General features: G+C 43.1%; 1 protein-coding gene across 3 annotated transcripts in view; it reads right to left on the bottom strand.

Annotated features, from left to right (window-relative positions):
* LOC126188902 (microcephalin) overlaps positions 1-20770 on the bottom strand; it is a 278114-nt gene that overhangs the window by 224744 nt on the left and 32600 nt on the right. For all 3 annotated transcript variants that reach the window (XM_049930587.1, XM_049930589.1, XM_049930588.1), the window contains exon 2: positions 15071-16088. In XM_049930587.1, the coding sequence (XP_049786544.1) occupies positions 15071-16088 (1018 nt within the window). The remainder of the gene's footprint in view (positions 1-15070; positions 16089-20770) is intronic.

The raw sequence follows: 20770 nt of genomic DNA, 5'->3' as shown, positions 1-20770 counted from the left end.
TCCCCACACTGGCATCGGATTTCATATATTCCTAGTCTCCTTAGTCGTAGGCTGTCTTTAACAGAACACAGCATTGTCTGCACTCACAATGGAGGGTAGAAGACACATTTTCTTTAATGTTGCTTGAACAGCCTGCCGATCTTAAAGGATACGCCAGCAGCATGGGTTAGAAAAATCATCCTCAAGGAGTTCTGTTTTTTTCTAGCTGTTACTGAGGTTTGGTGTGTGCAGGTTTAACTGCATTTCGAATCTGCTAGCCAGAGTAACCATACTGGGTGAACACAGAGCAAAGATTTTAAGCTCTGCTGATAGGCTATCTCAATCTGAGAACACTCTAGCCCTACGAATGAGAGTCCATAATACAGCACTGCAATGAGATGGGTGACGGCAAGGCCTGTAGCATGTAGATATAGATCAGCCTGAGTTGGTTTAAAGAAGACACAGCATGAACAACAGAGACAAAGATCCTTTCATCTACCTCCACGTACTGGAAAGTCATCATTAAAGGAGCAGTTGAAATAAGCATAAACAAGTCCTAATTAACACACATTTGGTATTCAACTTAGCAAGTCATGAAAACCAGCAATGGCGGCACTAGGGAATCAGGGAATCATCGGCTGCAGACAAACGAATCTGATTTTCGGCCACCCATTTCCCACATGACACACTTAAATACGGTGGACAGTTTCTCTGGCAGGGGGCATTGGATGACGTTGTCCTTTATGATTCATCTACGATGATATAGGTCCATCCCTTGGTGCATGTGCTTTTCTAGCACATTTTCAGCCACCCTTTTCCCATATCACGCGTGTAAATACTGTGGACAGTTTCTCCAGCAGGGGGCACTAGATGACGTTGTCCTTTATGATTCATCTATGATGATATAGCTCCACCCCTAGCATGTGCTTTTCTAGCAAGCCAGCAGATATACTGGCAAGCCACTGCACCAACACATCAGTAAGCGCCTGAAATATCACGAGGCTTTCACATCATCATTCAACGTAATGCCCATGAACCACTGAAGCAATTGTTACGTTGGGAGAGTTTCAGACAGCAGATATATTGTACTTTGTTAATGGTGAAACAAATAGGTCACATATTTTTGGTGTGTTTTATTAAACCAAGACATAAATAGTTAATGAGATGATTGGTACCACTTATTTATAATAATAAAAAAAAATCAAGCAATGGAAAATTCTGGATGGAATAACAACAATATTATGAAAAGAATAGACTGCTACTCACCATATAGAGGAGACGTTGAGTCACAAACAGACACAACAAAAAGACTGTTACACATTTAAGCTTTCGGCCAAAAGACCTTTTTGTAAAGTAAAAAACACACACGTATGCACACAAGCACAAATCACACACATGACCACTATCTCTGGCCATATTTGTGTGAGTTGTGCTTGTGTGAATGTGTTTTCTACTTTAGAAGAAGGGCTTTTGACCGAAAATTTAAATGTATAGCAGTCATTTAGTTGTGCCTGTCTGCAACTCAGTGTCTCCTATTTCATAATACACTCCTGGAAATGGAAAAAAGAACACATTGACACCGGTGTGTCAGACCCACCATACTTGCTCCGGACACTGCAAGAGGGCTGTACAAGCAATGATCACACGCACGGCACAGCGGACACACCAGGAACTGCGGTGTTGGCCGTCGAATGGCGCTAGCTGCGCAGCATTTGTGCACCGCCGCCGTCAGTGTCAGCCAGTTTGCCGTGGCATACGGAGCTCCATCGCAGTCTTTAACACTGGTAGCATGCCGCGACAGCGTGGACGTGAACCGTATGTGCAGTTGACGGACTTTGAGCGAGGGCGTATGGTGGGCATGCGGGAGGCCGGGTGGACGTACCGCCGAATTGCTCGTGGGGCGTGAGGTCTCCACAGTACATCGATGTTGTCGCCAGTGGTTGGCGGAAGGTGCACGTGCCCGTCGACCTGGGACCGGACCGCAGCGACGCACGGATGCACGCCAAGACCGTAGGATCCTACGCAGTGCCGTAGGGGACCGCACCGCCACTTCCCAGCAAATTAGGGACACTGTTGCTCCTGGGGTATCGGCGAGGACCATTCGCAACCGTCTCCATGAAGCTGGGCTACGGTCCCACACACCGTTAGGCCGTCTTCCGCTCACGCCCCAACATCGTGCAGCCCGCCTCCAGTGGTGTCGCGACAGGCGTGAATGGAGGGACGAATGGAGACGTGTCGTCTTCAGCGATGAGAGTCGCTTCTGCCTTGGTGCCAATGATGGTCGTATGCGTGTTTGGCGCCGTGCAGGTGAGCGCCACAATCAGGACTGCATACGACCGAGGCACACAGGGCCAACACCCAGCATCATGGTGTGGGGAGCGATCTCCTACACTGGCCGTACACCACTGGTGATCGTCGAGGGGACACTGAATAGTGCACGGTACATCCAAACCGTCATCGAACCCATCGTTCTACCATTCCTAGACCGGCAAGGGAACTTGCTGTTCCAACAGGACAATGCACGTCCGCATGTATCCCGTGCCACCCAACGTGCTCTAGAAGGTGTAAGTCAACTACCCTGGCCAGCAAGATCTCCGGATCTGTCCCCCATTGAGCATGTTTGGGACTGGATGAAGCGTCGTCTCACGCGGTCTGCACGTCTAGCACGAACGCTGGTCCAACTGAGGCGCCAGGTGGAAATGGCATGGCAAGCCGTTCCACAGGACTACATCCAGCATCTCTACGATTGTCTCCATGGGAGAATAGCAGCCTGCATTGCTGCGAAAGGTGGATATACGCTGTACTAGTGCCGACATTGTGCATGCTCTGTTGCCTGTGTCTATGTGCCTGTGTTTCTGTCAGTGTGATCATGTGATGTATCTGACCCCAGGAATGTGTCAATAAAGTTTCCCCTTCCTGGGACAATGAATTCACGGTGTTCTTATTTCAATTTCCAGGAGTGTATTATTAGTAACAATCTTTTTTATATATGGTCTGATCTCAGTCAATGCTAATCATAAGTAGTTTCAGAATTATCTATCGTAAGTTATTTTCAGAATTATATTGGTTCATTTTCTTTGATGCCTTTGTTATATAAGAAAAGAAAGCACTTTTATATCCATTAGTGTCATTCTTCTTACACTGCGCTCAGTTTGGGCTGTGTTACTCCAAGAATGAGGGATGAAGTAACTCGTACATGGCCAGGGGCTCTACCTTGTCTCCTCCTCGGAAAGGAAGCTCACCATTCTAAGTGTAGGTACATATTTGTCACAAAACCTGCTCATTCTGTGTCACATGTTCTCCTTGTGACACTTGTCTCTCCTGCAGGTCGCATGTTATCCTAACATCAGCCAAGTAAAAAAGCTCGCACTGTACTTGCTGCATGTATATAAATCTGTTTAGGAACTCCCTAATTCTAAACTGGCACGAGTCAAAGACTTAAGGTGCCAATATTGCATGTCCAACCATAGTGTAAATAGTGGTTTCATCTCTGTTAAGCAGACTGTCTACTAGTATTTCCACAACTTTCTAAACCCCTGAACCCAATAGCACAGTGTGGCCAGTATCTTAACTTCCCTCTAATCTTCCATAGTTTGCACAGTAGAAATACAATGTTCAATCATCGCAAATGTGTTGTGATACAGAAGGATAGTTCATCACTGGCGTTAGATGCACCATTCCTGTACAATGTGTACTGTTTGCCGTATGTCCCTTTTAACATGCTGACAAGTAATTTCATATATATCTGCCTTTCGTAAATGCAGACCATCTTTCAAAGATCTCAGAAGAGCTGCTCTCCTGACTGAAAGAAGGAAGAACACATCCACTCTGTGCATCTTCATTATTCTGGCGATTGTTGTACTAGCGGTAGGAAGGTGAGAGACATCACATCTCTTTCTTCTTGCTCTCCCTTTGGTTGGTCTTGTGTTTTTACTTCCAGAGCTCCCTTAACACGATGTTTCACATATCTATTTTTACTTAATAGCACTTCCAAGGGTATCAGTTTACCCTCAAAGCTGTCAGTGTCAAACTCTACACAGGTCCCATGCACTAAATTTTTAAGTATGCTCAGTTTGCGAAGGATGGTGGCATCCAGGCATCTGCAAGCATAAATGGAATTATATGCCCAAGAAAGCAACAATTTGCTCTCACCATGGGGCCAAACTATGAACGAGTTTTCAAGATATCTCCAGAGGACCGTTGTTTTTATAATTGCACCGTTGAGTGCGGAAAACCATCATCTGCTAAGTCACAACATGGTTGAAATTGTATGTTGAGTGATCATGATAGATGATCATGGAAGAGGATTGTGACGAAAAATAAGGAGATGACACCTGCAAAAGTCACTGCAGAACTCAATATCACACTCGTGAACTCTGTCACCACTAAAATGACACAAAGGTAGCTCGGTATTCAGGGAATTGCTGGATAAGGTAAAATTCCAAAACCACATACCAGTGGTGCAGATGCCCATAGCAGAGAAATGTGGTGCCAAAGACATGAAACCTAGGTATGGAGCATTGAAGAAAGTCATTTGGTCAGATGAGTTATGTTTCACACTGTTTCCAACCTCTAGCCAAGTTTACGTCTGATCAATGAAGCATGGCAGAGGTTTGGTGATGATTTGGACAGCCGTACCTTAGCACTGCAGATACTTCACGGTTACTCTGCATGGCACATTACTGTGATGGTCTATTTTACCATTCTGGTTGATGAGGTCTGTACCATGTTACAATGTTCATTTCCCAATGATGATGCTGTGTTCCAAGACACATTATCTCTATTCCCACAGCTTGCCTCATCCAGCACTGATTTTCTGAGCAGGATGATGGAATGTTGCACATCCCCTAGACACCAGTCAGCAGATCTCAATATTATCAAGCCTTTGTGGTCTATTTTGGACCAACTGTCCATTCATTCAGTAAGCCAGTCAGGCTCCAGCTCTTGGCCGATATACGCCTACAGAGCGGCAAGTTAAGTGCTACCTTTTTCTCTGTTTTCCTCACACAACATTCATTAAATTTTGTGTGTGTTTTCTTGTTTAACAGGTTTAATCTCGTGTTTTTGTAAGCATAAATTCAATCACTCCATTATGCAGTAGTTGCTCACAGCCAGCTATACAGCTCATTAATGCATCAGCATCTATTGGTGACACTTCAGGAGAGTAACAAGTTGCATAGCTAGGATTCTCTCTGCTTTTATAGTTTAAGTCTTCAGCTAATCTTGCTAGGATGGTTAGGATGCATGCATGCTGTGTGCGGATGTAGGAGGGGCTGACCACAGTTTGCGAACAGCTGTATGTGCTCCCTGCCGCCGTTGGATAAGCAGCTGCAGCAGCAAGTCGTATACTCCTAGCTCACTCATTTGTTACATAGTTTAGTTCTTAATTTCTTTGCGTGTTTTTGGTACTTGCATTGTTTAATTCATAAATTTTGGGCGTATTATAGTATTTGAGAGTTGTAGCATCGCGTTTTAGTACCCGAATAGTTTAAAATCGCATAGTCTCCTTCCGCCGCCGAGCAGTGTGTCAGCAGTGGGCAAGTAGCAGCATTACTGCATTTACTAGGCAATCTTGTATTTTAATAACCGTTTAAATTTTGTGTCAATTTGTTTGCGCTCTCTGTAGATTAGTTCAGACGTTCTTTCCACAGCAGTTTTTAGCATGGATAGGGACTGAAACTGCTGTGTTCGGATGCAGGATGAGTTGGCATCCCTTCGCTCCCAGCTTCAGGCAGTGTTGGCTTCGGTCACACAGCTTGAGGCTGTTGCCAATGGGCATCACTGTGGGGGTCCGGATGGGGGTTTGTCGGAGACGGCCAGCTCGTCCCACGCATCCCCTGATCGGACTACAACTGTGGTTGCCCGGGATACTGCCCGCGTTGAGGCTGATCCCTCACCTGTGGTAGAGTGGGAGGTCGTCTCAAGGTGTGGCAGGGGACGAAAGACATTCCGGAGGGCTGAACGGAAGGCCTCTCCAGTTTGTCTGACGAACCAGTTTCAGGCTCTATCTCAGGCTGATACTGATCTTCGGCCTGACATGGCTGCTTGTCCTGTTCCAGAGGTTGCCCCTCAGTCTGCAAGATCCGGGCGGTCGCAGAGGGTGGGCTTACTGGTAGTTGGGAGCTCCAACGTCAGGCGCGTAATGGGGCCCCTTAGGGATATGGCAGCAAGAGAGGGGAAGAAAACCAATGTGCACTCCGTGTGCATACCGGGGGGAGTCATTCCAGATGTGGAAAGGGTCCTTCCGGATGCCATGAAGGGTACAGGGTGCACCCATCTGCAGGTGGTCGCTCATGTCGGCACCAATGATGTGTGTCGCTATGGATCGGAGGAAATCCTCTCTGGCTTCCGGCGGCTATCTGATTTGGTGAAGACTGCCAGTCTCGCTAGCGGGATGAAAGCAGAGCTCACCATCTGCAGCATCGTCGACAGGACTGACTGCGGACCTATGGTACAGAGCCGAGTGGAGGGTCTGAATCAGAGGCCGAGACGGTTCTGCGACCGTATGGGCTGCAGATTCCTCGACTTGCGCCATAGGGTGGTGGGGTTTCGGGTTCTGCTGGAAAGGTCAGGAGTCCACTACACGCAACAAGTGGCTACACAGGTAGCAGGGGTTGTGTGGCTTGGGCTGGGTGGTTTTTTAGGTTAGATGGCCTTGGGCAAGTACAGAAAGGGCAACAGCCTCAATGGGTGCGGGGCAAAGTCAGGACATGCAGGGACCAAGCAGCAATCGGTATTGTAATTGTAAACTGTCGAAGCTGTGTTGTTAAAGTACCGGAACTTAAAGCGCTGATAGAAAGCACCGAAGCTGAAATCGTTATAGGTACAGAAAGCTGGCTGAAGCCAGAGATAAATTCTGCCGAAATTTTTACAAAGGTACAGACGGTGTTTAGAAAGGATAGATTGCATGCAAGCGGTGGTGAAGTGTTCGTCGCTGTTAGTAGTAGTTTATCCTGTAGTGAAGTAGAAGTGGATAGTTCCTGTGAATTATTATGGGTGGAGGTTACACTCAACAACCGAGCTAGGTTAATAATTGGCTCCTTTTACCGACCTCCCGACTCAGCAGCATTAGTGGCAAACAACTGAGAGAAAATTTGGAATACATTTCACATAAATTTTCTCAGCATGTTATAGTCTTAGGTGGAGATTTCAATTTACCAGATATAGACTGGGACACTCAGATGTTTAGGATGGGTGGTAGGGACAGAGCATCGAGTGACATTATACTGAGTGCACTATCCAAAAATTACCTCGAGCAATTAAACAGAGAACCGACTCGTGGAGATAACATCTTGGACCAACTGATAACAAACAGACCCGAACTTTTCGACTCTGTAAGCACAGAACAGGGAATCAGTGATCATAAGGCCGTTGCAGCATCCCTTAATATGGAAGTAAATAGGAATATAAAAAAAGGGAGGACGGTTTATCTGTTTAGCAAGAGTAATAGAAGGCAGATTTCAGACTACCTAACGGATCAAAATGAACATTTCTGTTCCGACACTGACAATGTTGAGCGTTTATGGAAAAAGTTCAAGGCAATCGTAAAATGCGTTTTAGACAGGTACGTGCCGAGTAAAACTGTGAGGGACGGGAAAAACCCACCGTGGTACAACAACAAAGTTAGGAAACTACTGCGAAAGCAAAGAGAGCTTTACTGCAAGTTTAAACGCAGCCAAAACCTCTCAGACAAACAGAAGCTAAACGATGTCAAAGTTAGCGTAAGGAGGGCTATGCGTGAAGCGTTCAGTGAATTCGAAAGTAAAATTCTATGTACCGACTTGACAGAATATCCTAGGAAGTTCCGGTCTTACGTTAAATTAGTAAGTGGATCGAAACAGCGTATCCAGACACTCCGGGATGATGAAGGTATTGAAACAGAGGATGACACGCGTAAAGCTGAAATACTAAACATCTTTTTCCAAAGCTGTGTCACAGAGGAAGACCGCACTGCAGTTCCTTCTCTAAATCCTCGCACAAACGAAAAAATGGCTGACATCGAAATAAGTGTCCAAGGAATAGAAAAGCAACTGGAATCACTCAACAGAGGAAAGTCCACTGGGCCTGACAGGATACCAATTCGATTCTACACAGAGTACGCGAAAGAACTTGCCCCCCTTCTAACAGCCGTGTACCGCAAGTCTCTAGAGGAACGGAAGGTTCCAAATGATTGGAAAAGAGCACAGGTAGTCCCAGTCTTCAAGAAGGGTCGAGCAGATGCGCAAAACTAAAGGCCTATATCTCTGACGTCGATCTGTTGTAGAATTTTAGAACATGTTTTTTGCTCGAGTATCATGTCGTTTTTGGAAACCCAGAATCTACTATGTAGGAATCAACATGGATTCCGGAAACAGCGATCCTGTGAGACCCAACTCGCTTTATTTGTTCATGAGACCCAGAAAATATTAGATACAGGCTCCCAGGTAGATGCTATTTTCCTTGACTTCCGGAAGGCGTTCGATACAGTTCCGCACTGTCGCATGATAAACAAAGTAAGAGCCTACGGAATATCAGACCAGCTGTGTGGCTGGATTGAAGAGTTTTTAGCAAACAGAACACAGCATGTTGTTATCAATGGAGAGACGTCTACAGACGTTAAAGTAACTTCTGGCGTGCCACAGGGGAGTGTTATGGGACCATTGCTTTTCACAATATATATAAATGACCTAGTAGATAGTGTCGGAAGTTCCATGCAGCTTTTCGCGGATGATGCTGTAATATACAGAGAAGTTGCAGCATTAGAAAACTGTAGCGAAATGCAGGAAGATCTGCAGCGGATAGGCACTTGGTGCAGCGAGTGGCAACTGACCCTTAACATAGACAAATGTAATGTATTGCGAATACATAGAAAGAAGGATCCTTTATTGTATGATTATATGATAGCAGAACAAACACTGGTAGCAGTTACTTCTGTAAAATATCTGGGAGTATGCGTGCGGAACAATTTGAAGTGGAATGATCATATAAAATTAATTGTTGGTAAGGCGGGTACCAGGTTGAGATTCATTGGGAGAGTCCTTAGAAAATGTAGTCCATCAACAAAGGAGGTGGCTTACAAAACACTCGTTCGACCTATACTTGAGTATTGCGCATCAGTGTGGGATCCGTACCAGATCGGGTTGACGGAGGAGATAGAGAAGATCCTAAGAAGAGCGACGCGTTTCATCACAGGGTTATTTGGTAACCGTGATAGCATTACGGAGATGTTTAACAAACTCAAGTGGCAGACTCTGCAAGAGAGGCGCTCTGCATTGCGGTGTAGCTTGCTCACCAGGTTTCGAGAGGGTGCGTTTCTGGATGAGGTATCAAATATATTGCTCCCCCCTACTTATACCTCCCGAGGAGATCACGAATGTAAAATTAGAGAGATTAGAGCGCGCACGGAGGCTTTCAGACAGTCGTTCTTCCCACGAACCATACGCGACTGGAACAGGAAAGGGAGGTAATGACAATGGCACGTAAAGTGCCCTCCACCACACACCGTTGGGTGGCTTGCGGAGTATAAATGTAGATGTAGATGTAGACTATGGTCAGTCACCTACAGGCTGCTGCCTTGGGATGTAGCAGTGGCAGAGAATCTGGTGCATCACATGGGACACCTCAGGTATGGGCTCTGCATCTGAGGCACCCCCTGGTGCACCAGATAATGTGTTCGTATCACTGAAAGTGGAAGGCCAGTATGGAGACTGGCCACCTGGCCTAATCCATTCACACTGAGTGTAAAGTTGGCCACTCCTTCAGCAGGGTCTGAGCATGCACACATGGGCGGGATTTATTAATTATCAGGAGCTCCAATGCTAGGCACATTATGGAATCCCTTAGGGTGATAGCACTCATGGGTGGAAAGAAAGTCAATGTGCACTCGGTATGTTTGCAGGGTAGTCTCATCTGAGATGTGGAAGCAACCTCGCTTGTGGTTGTCGAGCATGTCGGGTGCAGTTGTTTGCAAGTTGTGGCTCACATCAGCACTAATTATGCCCATCACATGGGTTCTGAGGCCATCTTCTGTTCATGCAAATGGCTGACAGTAGTGGTCAGATCTGCTGGTCTCTTGCATGGGGTATAAGCAGAGCTCATAATTTGAAGCATTGTTCCCAGGGTTGATCAGAGTCCTTTGGTTTGGAGCCAAGTGGAGGGTCTCAAATAAAGGCTTCGTTAACTCTGTGACAGTCTTGGCTGCAGATTTATAGACCTGCTTTTTCATGTGGGGATTTGTAGGACTCCCCTTGACGGGTCAAGGGTGCACTACACAATGGAAACAGCTACTTGGGTAGCAAAGCAGCTTGTGGAGCACACATGAGGGTTTCTTAGGCTACATGGTAGTTTGATGTGTTCTGATGAACACTTGCCAATCAATACACACCAAGGGAAGTTCGACAGTGTTCAGAATAAAGACACTTCAACTAGCAAACTTTTATCACTAAACTGTCAAAGTACTCATGCAGAGCTGTGAGATGTTTAGCAAGTCATGAAACGTATATCGGAAAGACAGATTAGAGGCCACAGGGGGAGTGTTCATTGCAGATGACAAAAATTTTCTCTCTACTGAGGTCAAGGTTGACTGTGACAGTGAAGTTAACTGGTCACGTATAACATGTGTAGGTGAAACCAAGTTAATTGTTGGATCTTTTTACCGGCCATCTGACTTCATTGTGAAATTTCTAGAGTCATTCAAAGAAAGTATGTGGTCAGTAGTGTGTAAATACCCAGATCACACAATTCTAGTTGAAGGCAACTTTAAGCTACTTGTCAGAGACTGGAATGTCCATGGATTCATTGCAGGATGTACAAACACACAGTCACGCGAAATACTTTTAAACAAGTTTTCTGAAAACATGTCTTGAGCAGCTAGCTCAGCAGCCCACATGCAGTGGAAATATCTCAGGCTTTGTAGCTACAATTAGGCTGGACCGTATTGGCAATGTCAGTATAGATACGGGTATTAGCAATCATAATGTCATTATGTCAATTATGATTACGGAAGTTAGTCAATCAGGCAAGAAGTCTAGGAGAGAGTTTCTGCTAAATAGAGCAGATAAGCAGTTGTTAGCGTCTCATTTAGACAGTGAATACACATCACTTAGTTCCAGTAAGATGGATGTAGAAGAATTATGGGCAAAGTTTAAGCAGATTGTAAATCCAGAGTTACGTGCCTAGTAAGTGGATGAAAGACGAAAAAGACTCCATGGTTTAGTAATGAAATTTGGAGGATGCCGAGGAAGCAGGGGCCGTTGCACTCTCGGTTCAAAAGGGAACGCACAAATGATGACAAATGAAGATTAGTAGAGATTCGTACACCTGTGAAATGATCTGTGCATGAAGCATACAACTACCACCGTCATACTGTAACTTCAGATCTGCCAAAGAATGCTAGAAAATTCTGGTACTATGTGAAATCGCTAAGCAGGTCTAAGGCTTCCATTCAGTCCCTTGTTAACCAGCCTGGTGTGGCAGATGAAGTTGCAAAACGGAAGCCGAAGTTTTAAATTTAATGTCCAAGAAATCATTCACACAGGATAATCATGCAAACATACCATCATTTAACTATCGGACAGACTCCCATATGGTTGACATAGTAATAAGCACCCATTGCATAGAGAAACAACTGAAAGACTTGAAAGCAAATAAATCACCCGGTCCAGATGGAATCCCAACTCTATGGCATTGGCCCCTTTCATAGCCTGCATTCATCATGAATCTCTCACCCAGCAGAAAGTCCCAAGCAATGGGGAAAAAGTACAGGTGACTCCAGTATATAAGAATGGGTAAAAGAATGGACTCTCAAAATTACCGACCAATATCTTTAACTTTGGTTTGCTGCAGAATCCTTGAACATATTCTCAGTTCAAATATATTATGCTTTCTTGAGACTGAGAAGCTCAAGTCCACGAATCAACATGATTTTAGACAGCATCGCTCATGTGAAATTCATCTTGCCTTTTCTCCCATTATATACTGTGAACTACAGACGAAGGGCAACAGGCAGATTCCACATTTCTAGATTTCTGGAAAGCATTTGACACAGTGCTGTTAATGAAGGTACAAGCATATGGAATAAGTTCACAGATATGTGAGTGGTTCAAACACTTCTTAAATAAGAGAACCTAGTATGTTGTCTTTGGAGGTGAGTGTTCATCAGAGACAAGGGTATCATCAGGAGTGCCCCAGGAAAGTGTGATAAGACTGCTGTTGTCCTATATATGATTTGGGTGACAGGGTGGGCAGCAATCTGCAGTTGTTTGCTGATAATGCCATGGTGTACAGCAAGGTGTCGAAGTTGAGTGACTATAGGAAGATACAAGACGACTTGGACAAAATTTCCAGTTGGTATGATGATTGGCAGCTAGCCCTTAATGTGGAAAAATGTAAGTTAATGCAGAGGTGTAGGAAGATCGGGAGAATTTTAGGAAAAAGTGGTTCACCTGCAAAGGACACTGCTTATAGGATGTTGGTGTGACCTATTCTTGAGTACTGCTCAGTGTTTGAGATCCGCAACAGCTCAGATTGAAAGAGGACACTGAAGCAATTCATCAATGGTAATACTGTATACAATGGTAATACTGTATACAATGGAAAAAATTCAAGACAACATCTACGTTTTTACCAACTTACATGTGTTTAATGTATTGTGTTTTACAGAGGAATGACCACCACTAAACAGACTGAGCTCATGAACTGACATAAAATAACTGGATGTCTTGTGGACACACAGTACCCAGTTGCTGAGGATGCTTCATATAGCATGATGCTAGCAGCCCGAGTTCGCGTTATATCACACAGGATATTTGAACCCTTCCATCCAATACTACTTTCCCATTCATTGGCTCATCTTTTTTTCTTACTCTGACCTTATTCCTTCTCTGCATTGAAGCTGGAACAGTTCTCAACAACATAGTACCTTTGACCTTCTACTCTCTTTCATACAACTATCCATCTTTGGTTTCTGCCCACAGGTTCGTCTCTTTCTGGGATCTGAGTGGCCTGCTCCCCTTTCCCCAGTCTCCCTAACACTGTTTAACATTTCCCTTTATCAACACAGGTAGTTCTAAAAGCTAGGAACTTTTTTATTTATTTATGACAGTATTGAAATTTCACCTTTCACGCAGCGCTTTGATGACGACGTGGAACTCCAGGCTGGCGTGACTCACTGGCTGAAGTCTCAGGTGGCAGAATTTTACAACGAAGGTCTTTCAAAGCTTGTCCACCGCTATGATAAGTGCCTCAATGTCTTTGGTGACTATGTGGAAAAGTAGTATGTCAGTCGGTCTTTCAGATCTATATAATAAAATGTATTTCTTGTATTTGGTTTTTTTAAATGCCAAAACATTCCCTACTTTCTGAATAGCCCTCATACTATTGGTGATGATGCCTCACTTCCCATACTTTCAGCTAGCCATCCAGATGATTCCATTTCGTCGTCCGATTAAGGTCTAAGCCGTGTCTCATCCCCATCTCTGAACAGCAGCAATGGCACAATAACAATGTGAGCCCTTGCCAAAGTTAGCAGCAACTCAGTCAGTTCCTACTAAACTCACCTAATAACATTCTTCATCCAGGGTTGATCATGCTGCTGTATAAATTCAATAATTGTGTGTGAGGTTGTTGCATCTAGCTTATTCAGGTCATTCTTGGTACTATATATTCTATTCTTCTGCAGGCTGTTGCCTGATCTTCCAATTACACATGTGATCCTCTCCACTCAGGTCCCTAGTCAGTGCCTCAATATCAACTATTACTTGGCCACGGTAAGCACTATTTATGACCTGGTACCCTGATCTTAGTTTTTCCTGCAGCTGTTGGCCTACACCCCTGTCATGACTGCTAACTAGCAGTAATGCCTTTCTTTTTCTACTGAATTTAGTTTCTGATTTGTCTCTTAAAATTCTTATTAATGGTCTGCTGTGGCTTACTTTCTTTTACATCTGTATCAAGCGTCTTCCCTCCAACAGTAAGCAGTCAATACCCGTAGTTCAAGTGCATGGAACTTGTACTAAATACGATTAGCAGGAGATACTGAACATACAGAGAGGAGGACAGCATGAACAGGTCACAGGTTTGTTTGACCAACAAGAGTGTCACTGAGATGCTGAACTATCAGATTCTTAAAGATTGATGTAAATTATTGCTAGAAAGCATACTAACAATGCCTTGTGAAGTGGCATCAATGATGACTCTACAAATATAAAACAACCCCCTACATGTCACTCCACAGGGACTGCGCGGATAACATTACATTAGTTACAGCATGCACAGAGGCATTTAAACACTCACTCTTCCTGCACTCCATATGTGAATGGAACAAGAGAAAGCGCTAATAAACAGTACAGTGGGGTGTATCCTCTGCCATACACTTCACAGTGGTTTGCAGAGTACAGATGTAGATGGACATGAAGGTAACAGACCTCTCCCCGTTTCCTGTTACATTTTGCAAACAAGACCAAGTTTATCCAGTGTTTATTGTAAACAAATTTAAACTAGAGAAGGCGATTTCCCTTCTAATGAACTTTCACTGTTAATGCAGAATATGACTGGAAATGTAGTATTTTTATAATATTAACTGGAAAAGGCACTAACACACCCATTTGCTCTTTAATATTGTGAATACCCCAATTAACAACTTAAATTCATGGCAACACAAAATGATAGTATCTTGTCTGCAACTAAAGATGTGCTTCCTCACACCATTCCACCCTGATAGATATAAGCTGGCAGCTCGCTACTGAATAAGAATTAAGTGTGTGTAAAATTTATGAAGAAAAATATGACAAAGAAACTATTATCTAGCTATATATATTGAAATATCTTGAAAATTCCTCTGTTACTATGTATCTAACTTGTTTAGAAGCAAAATAAATTAGCTGTTCATTACAGTAAAGAGAAGTCAATACAAGTATTTGCAGGAAATTATGTTTCAATATCTGTCAGTCATGGCCTTGACAACAGATTTTTACTACAAAAAACATAACCACTTTGGCAATGGACTGGTCTCTGCTGACAGTGTGTGCACACTATTAATCGTGCAGAGGAAGATAAACACTTAAAACTGTTAATGAAATTACACATAAATTCACAATGCTTAATTTTCCCTTACCCTGCAAAATCAGCATTGAGGCAGGTTGCGTTGGATCTAGTTCATCAATGCAGTTACTATCCTTATCATAAGCATCAAGGATGGGAGTTGTAGGTTGTGCTGCAAGTACATTTCTGTCTTCAGGAAGCCTTGTCTTTGCAGGGGTCTGTGGTAAAGGATGAATACCAGGAACTCCAGGGCTGACAATGACATTGCCACCACTTACAGGAGAGCCATAATTTTGTCTCAAACATTTTTTATGCCTCATATTTTCTGTTCTTCTCAACAAATCTCTCACAACACGACGGCCTCGCATGAGCATACACAAACTTTCAGTATTGGTAATTTTTCCAGCACTAGCCTCCCCTGTTTCATTCACTTTTAAGTTACGTTTACAGAGTTTCTTTGCTGTTCTACTATTACTTCTTTTGGCTGACACAGGAATTCGTTTTGGTGTGACAAAACTGTCGCTGCTGTCAGTCTTATTAGCAGACCTAACAGTTGAGGCAGGTGTACGGTGACTTTCACAGTTTTTAGGTTCAATGTCGTCCCACTGTAAAAACCCATCAGCTTCATTTAATTCGGGGCAGTCAGCAAAGAAATCATGTTGAGGATTGTAAGTCCTAATGCATTTATTGGCAGATCTTTTTGAATGAGAATTTTTTTTGCCTGTGGACAGTGGAGTACCAATCAATGCCACAGGTGACAAAGCACTATCATTTTCATCATCACTGTCACTATCTCCAGATTCTTCACTGCTTGAACAATTGTTGCTTTCCAGCACTTCCATGTCTTCTGCTTCATTCTCCTCAGCACCTGATCGTAAAATGGAAGAAATCTGTTGTCTTCTGTGCCCCACACTGTTTACACTGTCACAGTCTCGTCCGTACCTTTCACAATCTTCGGCCAAACATGTTTGCATTATACTTGGAGACTCAAATGACTCATTACAGAAACTCACTGAACTAACTTCTAATGCATTTTCTTCAGAAGTTTCTTCTTCTGCATGATGTGCTTCCAATTCCTCATCCATGGCCATCTGAAACAAATAAGAATTATAGTTTACTCTTGCTCTTTCACTCTTGCTATACACTTGACACACATTAAACACAATGGTATACGCTATAGTTAATAGCACTTTAAAGAAAAGTAAAGAGACGTTCAACTGTTACACAAGGATGCAACAAGCATGATCAGCATAATGAAATGCTTCGCCTTTTACATTTGGTAGCTTTGTTTCCTTTTTTGTTCTACTTTTTTTATACATGTTTTTCGGAAACTTATTGTGGAGTGGGTTCACCTTGACGTAAGCAAAGCAATGAATGAAATGCATACTTTCTGTAGGTTATACAAATAAACAGCACATTACCTTAGAATATTTCTTTTATTAATAAAAAATTATCTACATGCAAGAGCTCGCATTAAAACCTAGGATATCATGAAGGTCTTTTAGTCACAAAATTACTGATACCTCTGCTATTTGTCATACCTCATAATGGTCCCAGAAAGACAAACAATACTAAAATTGTTTGTGTGGATAAATTAAATTTATTTAGGGTTCTTCCAATGAACCACAGTTTCGAGGTTGCTTTTCCTACCTGCAGTTCTACATTGTCATTTGATCTTAAAATCACATGTAACCACACAAAGAAAATGGAATGACCATAGCATAAAATGCAGATGGCAATATTTGTGAGAAACTCTCTCAAGAATAAACACCAAATTATAATTTCTCTGTGGCGCAGGTTCATTCTTCCAGAAATAAAGTAGAATAAAAAAGTAAATATATGAAGGAGGGTGTGAGGATAACATAAAGATCAGGACTATAACACAGTCATGAAAGTTGCGGAGATCTCCTAAGTGCAAAGACTATTTTGATGCAGCTCTCCACACTGAACTATTCTGTTCAAGTCTCAACATTCTTGTGTAACTACTAGAGCTCTGCATTTCAATGAAAACAACCGCTTGAGCATTTTCCATTTTGTGCCGCTGCTCGACGGCTGGGAAAGGCCTACGCTGCGATACGGCTGTGGCTGTCTAATGCACCATGTGGCCAGTTGTCCTCCACCTCTCGATTATCGGCTGGACTGTCGAGCACTGCCAGGTGCTCGGGCGTACTCATAATCTCGGCCGGTGACAGTACAACCGCCGCATGCTCTACAGTGCCGAATCGCATTAGAAACCGTGTGTAAACGCAGTTGACGACCTGGCTTTGAGCAGCGCAGACAGTGTTATGGATAAACCAAGTATAGGTCGTAAACTTTCCATTCATGAAACGAAGAGAAGTATTATGGAGAGAATTAGGAGCGGCTCATTAGTCCTGAATAAGAAAGACATGTCGGAAGGGGAGGCGAAAAGTGAAGCTTGGAAATCGTTTGCACTTGTAGTGGATCCTGTCACACAGGCTTCTGCTGGTTTCGTGCAATGTACCACATGTGATACCATATTTTCATATCAGTCAAGCACAACAGGTATGATTCGGCACTGCAAAAGTAAATGCGGAGCAAAAGTCCACTGGCCAATTAGCATAAAGAAAGTTGTTGTTGATAGGTTGGTCGATATGAGTGGAATAGATTTGCTACCGTTAAATACTTGTAGTAAGATTGGCTTCAAGAATTATTTACAGGAGCTCATCAATGTTGGCGCCACTTACGGCAAAGTCAGTATAGAAGATGTTCTTCTGCACCCTACCACTGTATCGCGGCATATTAAAGAAAAGGCAGACAAAATACGGGTGACAATGGTGCCCAAGCTAATGTGTGCCTTGAAGAACACAATGTGCACTTTAGACGCTGATCTGTGGTCTTATAATTACAAGAAGAGAAATTTTTTTACTGTGACGTCGCATTATGTGAATGATGAGTGGCAGCTAGAAATGCTTGTTTTGATAACAACCGAGTTTCCGGACAAACCTAAGACAGGAAAGAACATACGGCATGAAATCGAAGGGCGGATGCTTGAGTTAGGGATTAACAAGAATGATCTTACAAAATGTTACCTCGTCACCGACCAAGGAGCTAATATGAAGAAGGCACTTGAATCTTACGACCGTTTGCCTTGCTTTGATCACTGCTTGATGACTGCGCTTCGTCACACATTTCAAGAGACATTTTTAGAAGAAACTGCAGCTGTGCCGAAGGCCAAATTTTGCAGTGGTGGAAAATGCACACGGGGTTATTTCCAAGGCTGTCAGTAGAAGCCAGAAGAGTTCTCTGTATTCCTGCCACTAGTGCTGCCAGCGAGAGAAATTTTAGCCAGGCCAGTCACCTGCTGTCCAGCAAAAGATCGGGCCTGGAATCAGACAAGGTGGATAATCTCTTATTGATCCATCACAATTACGTAAGTGTTCACAACATACCACATAATCACAAGGAAGGAAACATTCCTCAAACTCTAAAAATGTATGCTTCCACTTTCACTGACTTCACAGGAAGGAGTTCAAACCGCCAGCTGTAGTAATAGCTCCAGGAACACAAATGACGCCTGTGTATCAGGGAGCACCAATGACGAAAAACGTTATTTACAGGTCATAATTTGTTCAGAAATTAACGTTTGTGCAACAAAATTTCGTGAGTATTACTTTTAACTCCGTCATTCCTTCTCGATCCTGCATTCAATATTAGTACAAAGTACACGTGGCCGAGTTTGGAGATAGGCTACACATAGTCCATGACTAGACTACTGTGTTCCCGTTTGTCTACCGAACGGAACAAAATACTAAATACAGACATTACAGCTTTTAACGTTACAATTACTGGAATACACGATAACCTCAAAGGTGAAACTTCAGTAGTCTGCAACATATTAACAAACATCAAATGTAACATATACAAGTGTATTATTTAGGTCATAGAACTGGTAGTAAACAATGAAAGACATTTGTAAAAGAAATAAGTGAGTGGTTAATGTGAAGCGGTGGCCTCTGATCTCAAGGAGTGTGACGAAGCACCGCTCGCTGGCACTGAGTCCACCGGTTACTGGCTATCGGCCGAGCGTTTGGCGCACTCGGCCGAGCGCTGACGATCAGCTGCCCACAGCCGGCAGAAGAAGACACTCGGCCGCATACTCCCGAGAGCCAGAGGGGCGAGCGGGACTCGCCAGTAAAAATCAGAATAATGCAGACCTCTAGTAACTACCACAACCTTAATCTACTCAAATCTGCTTTCACAGTCAAGTTTTGTTCTCACTCTTCATGTGTACTCCCCTGTCCCCGCTCTGTCCCTCCCTCCCACTTATCGCTCTTAAAGTAACTCTTCCTTGATGCCTCAGAAAGTGTGCATTGATCTATCTTTCCTATTGGTAAAATTATGCCAAAAGCTCTTTTCTCTCCAATCAGATTCAATGTCTCTTCATTAGTTACATGATCTACCCACATAACCTTCAACATTCTTCTGTAGCACATTTCAAAAGCTTCTGTTATCCTTTTTCATGTATGATCACACTCCAGACAAATACTTTCAGGAAAGATCTGTTGCAGGTGCATGGCTGTGGCCATTTACACCCTCGACTCTCCTGTGGCATGGTAAACCTGGAATGACCAATTATTATCCTGGCTGCAGTGAAGTAATGCTAACGTAAGTTATCAAGGAAAATTTTGGAATGGCGTTATTGTGGCAGTAAGTCTGAAATACTTAAGAATCTAATAAATTACCATTATTTATATACTGGGGTCTCATGCTATACCAGCATGCCATGAAATCATTCCTTAAAGCTCAACTACATTTATTAGTATATCAAAGTTTCTGTGATTGCACAGCCTCACGGAGAAAAAAAAAATTTAGGAAACTTCAGAAACAAATTAAAAGTATTAATCACCACAGGGTTCATGAAGGAACCAGAGGAACAATTCACACTGCCATTCCTTGGTATCACTGTGCTACATGAATGCTGACACCTTTGTTCCAGCATCTAATAAATGCCTACTTAAAGAGAGTTTTACCTGTACACCCTTAGCTACTGCCACAGTCATTCCAGAATATGGGAACTATAACACAATTTTCAGCAGGCAATGCTGCCACAGTCATTCCAGAATATGGGAACTATAACACAATTTTCAGCAGGCAATGGCTGCAACCACCTGCAAATATCTCAAACCATTGCGGAAATGATACATATAAAGCACTTTAAGCAGCTGGTAAGAAATTTTTGCTTTTTGTTGCCTTTTGTTTGGGCAAATTAACATATCTTCTACAGACACAAAGTGTTACAACTTTAGAATAAATTTCTTTTATTTCCATCAATGATCAAAAAACGTTTGGTCCTTAGTCTACCAGTTTTACAACAGATCTGAAGACTTTCATTGCTGCCCAAAACGGGTAGTCTATGGACCAAACGTATTGTGATCACTAATGGAAATGTTGTTGTTGTTGTTGTTGTTGTTGTTGTTGTTGTTGGTCTTCAGTCCAGAGACTGGTTTTACGCAGCTCTCGATAATACACTATCCTGCGCATTCTTCTTAATCTCTGAGTGACTACTGCAACATACACCCTACCCTTTTGAATCAGCTTAGTGTATTCGTCTCTTGGTCGACCTCTACAATTTTTACCCTCTATGCTTCCCTCTAATACTAAATTGGTGATCCTTTGATGCCTTAGAATGTGTGCTACCAACCGATCCCTTCTTTTAGTCAAGTTATGCCACAAATTCCTCTTCTCCCCAATCCTATTCAGTACCTCCTCATTAGTTACATGATCTACCCACCTCTCTTCTTGTCTAAACTAT

Source organism: Schistocerca cancellata, chromosome 5 (assembly GCF_023864275.1).
Source record: "Schistocerca cancellata isolate TAMUIC-IGC-003103 chromosome 5, iqSchCanc2.1, whole genome shotgun sequence".
In the NCBI taxonomy this organism is placed as follows: Eukaryota; Metazoa; Arthropoda; class Insecta; order Orthoptera; family Acrididae; genus Schistocerca; species Schistocerca cancellata.
The sequence above is the reverse complement of the archived record's forward strand: the minus strand, read 5'-3'. Positions and strand labels throughout refer to the sequence as shown.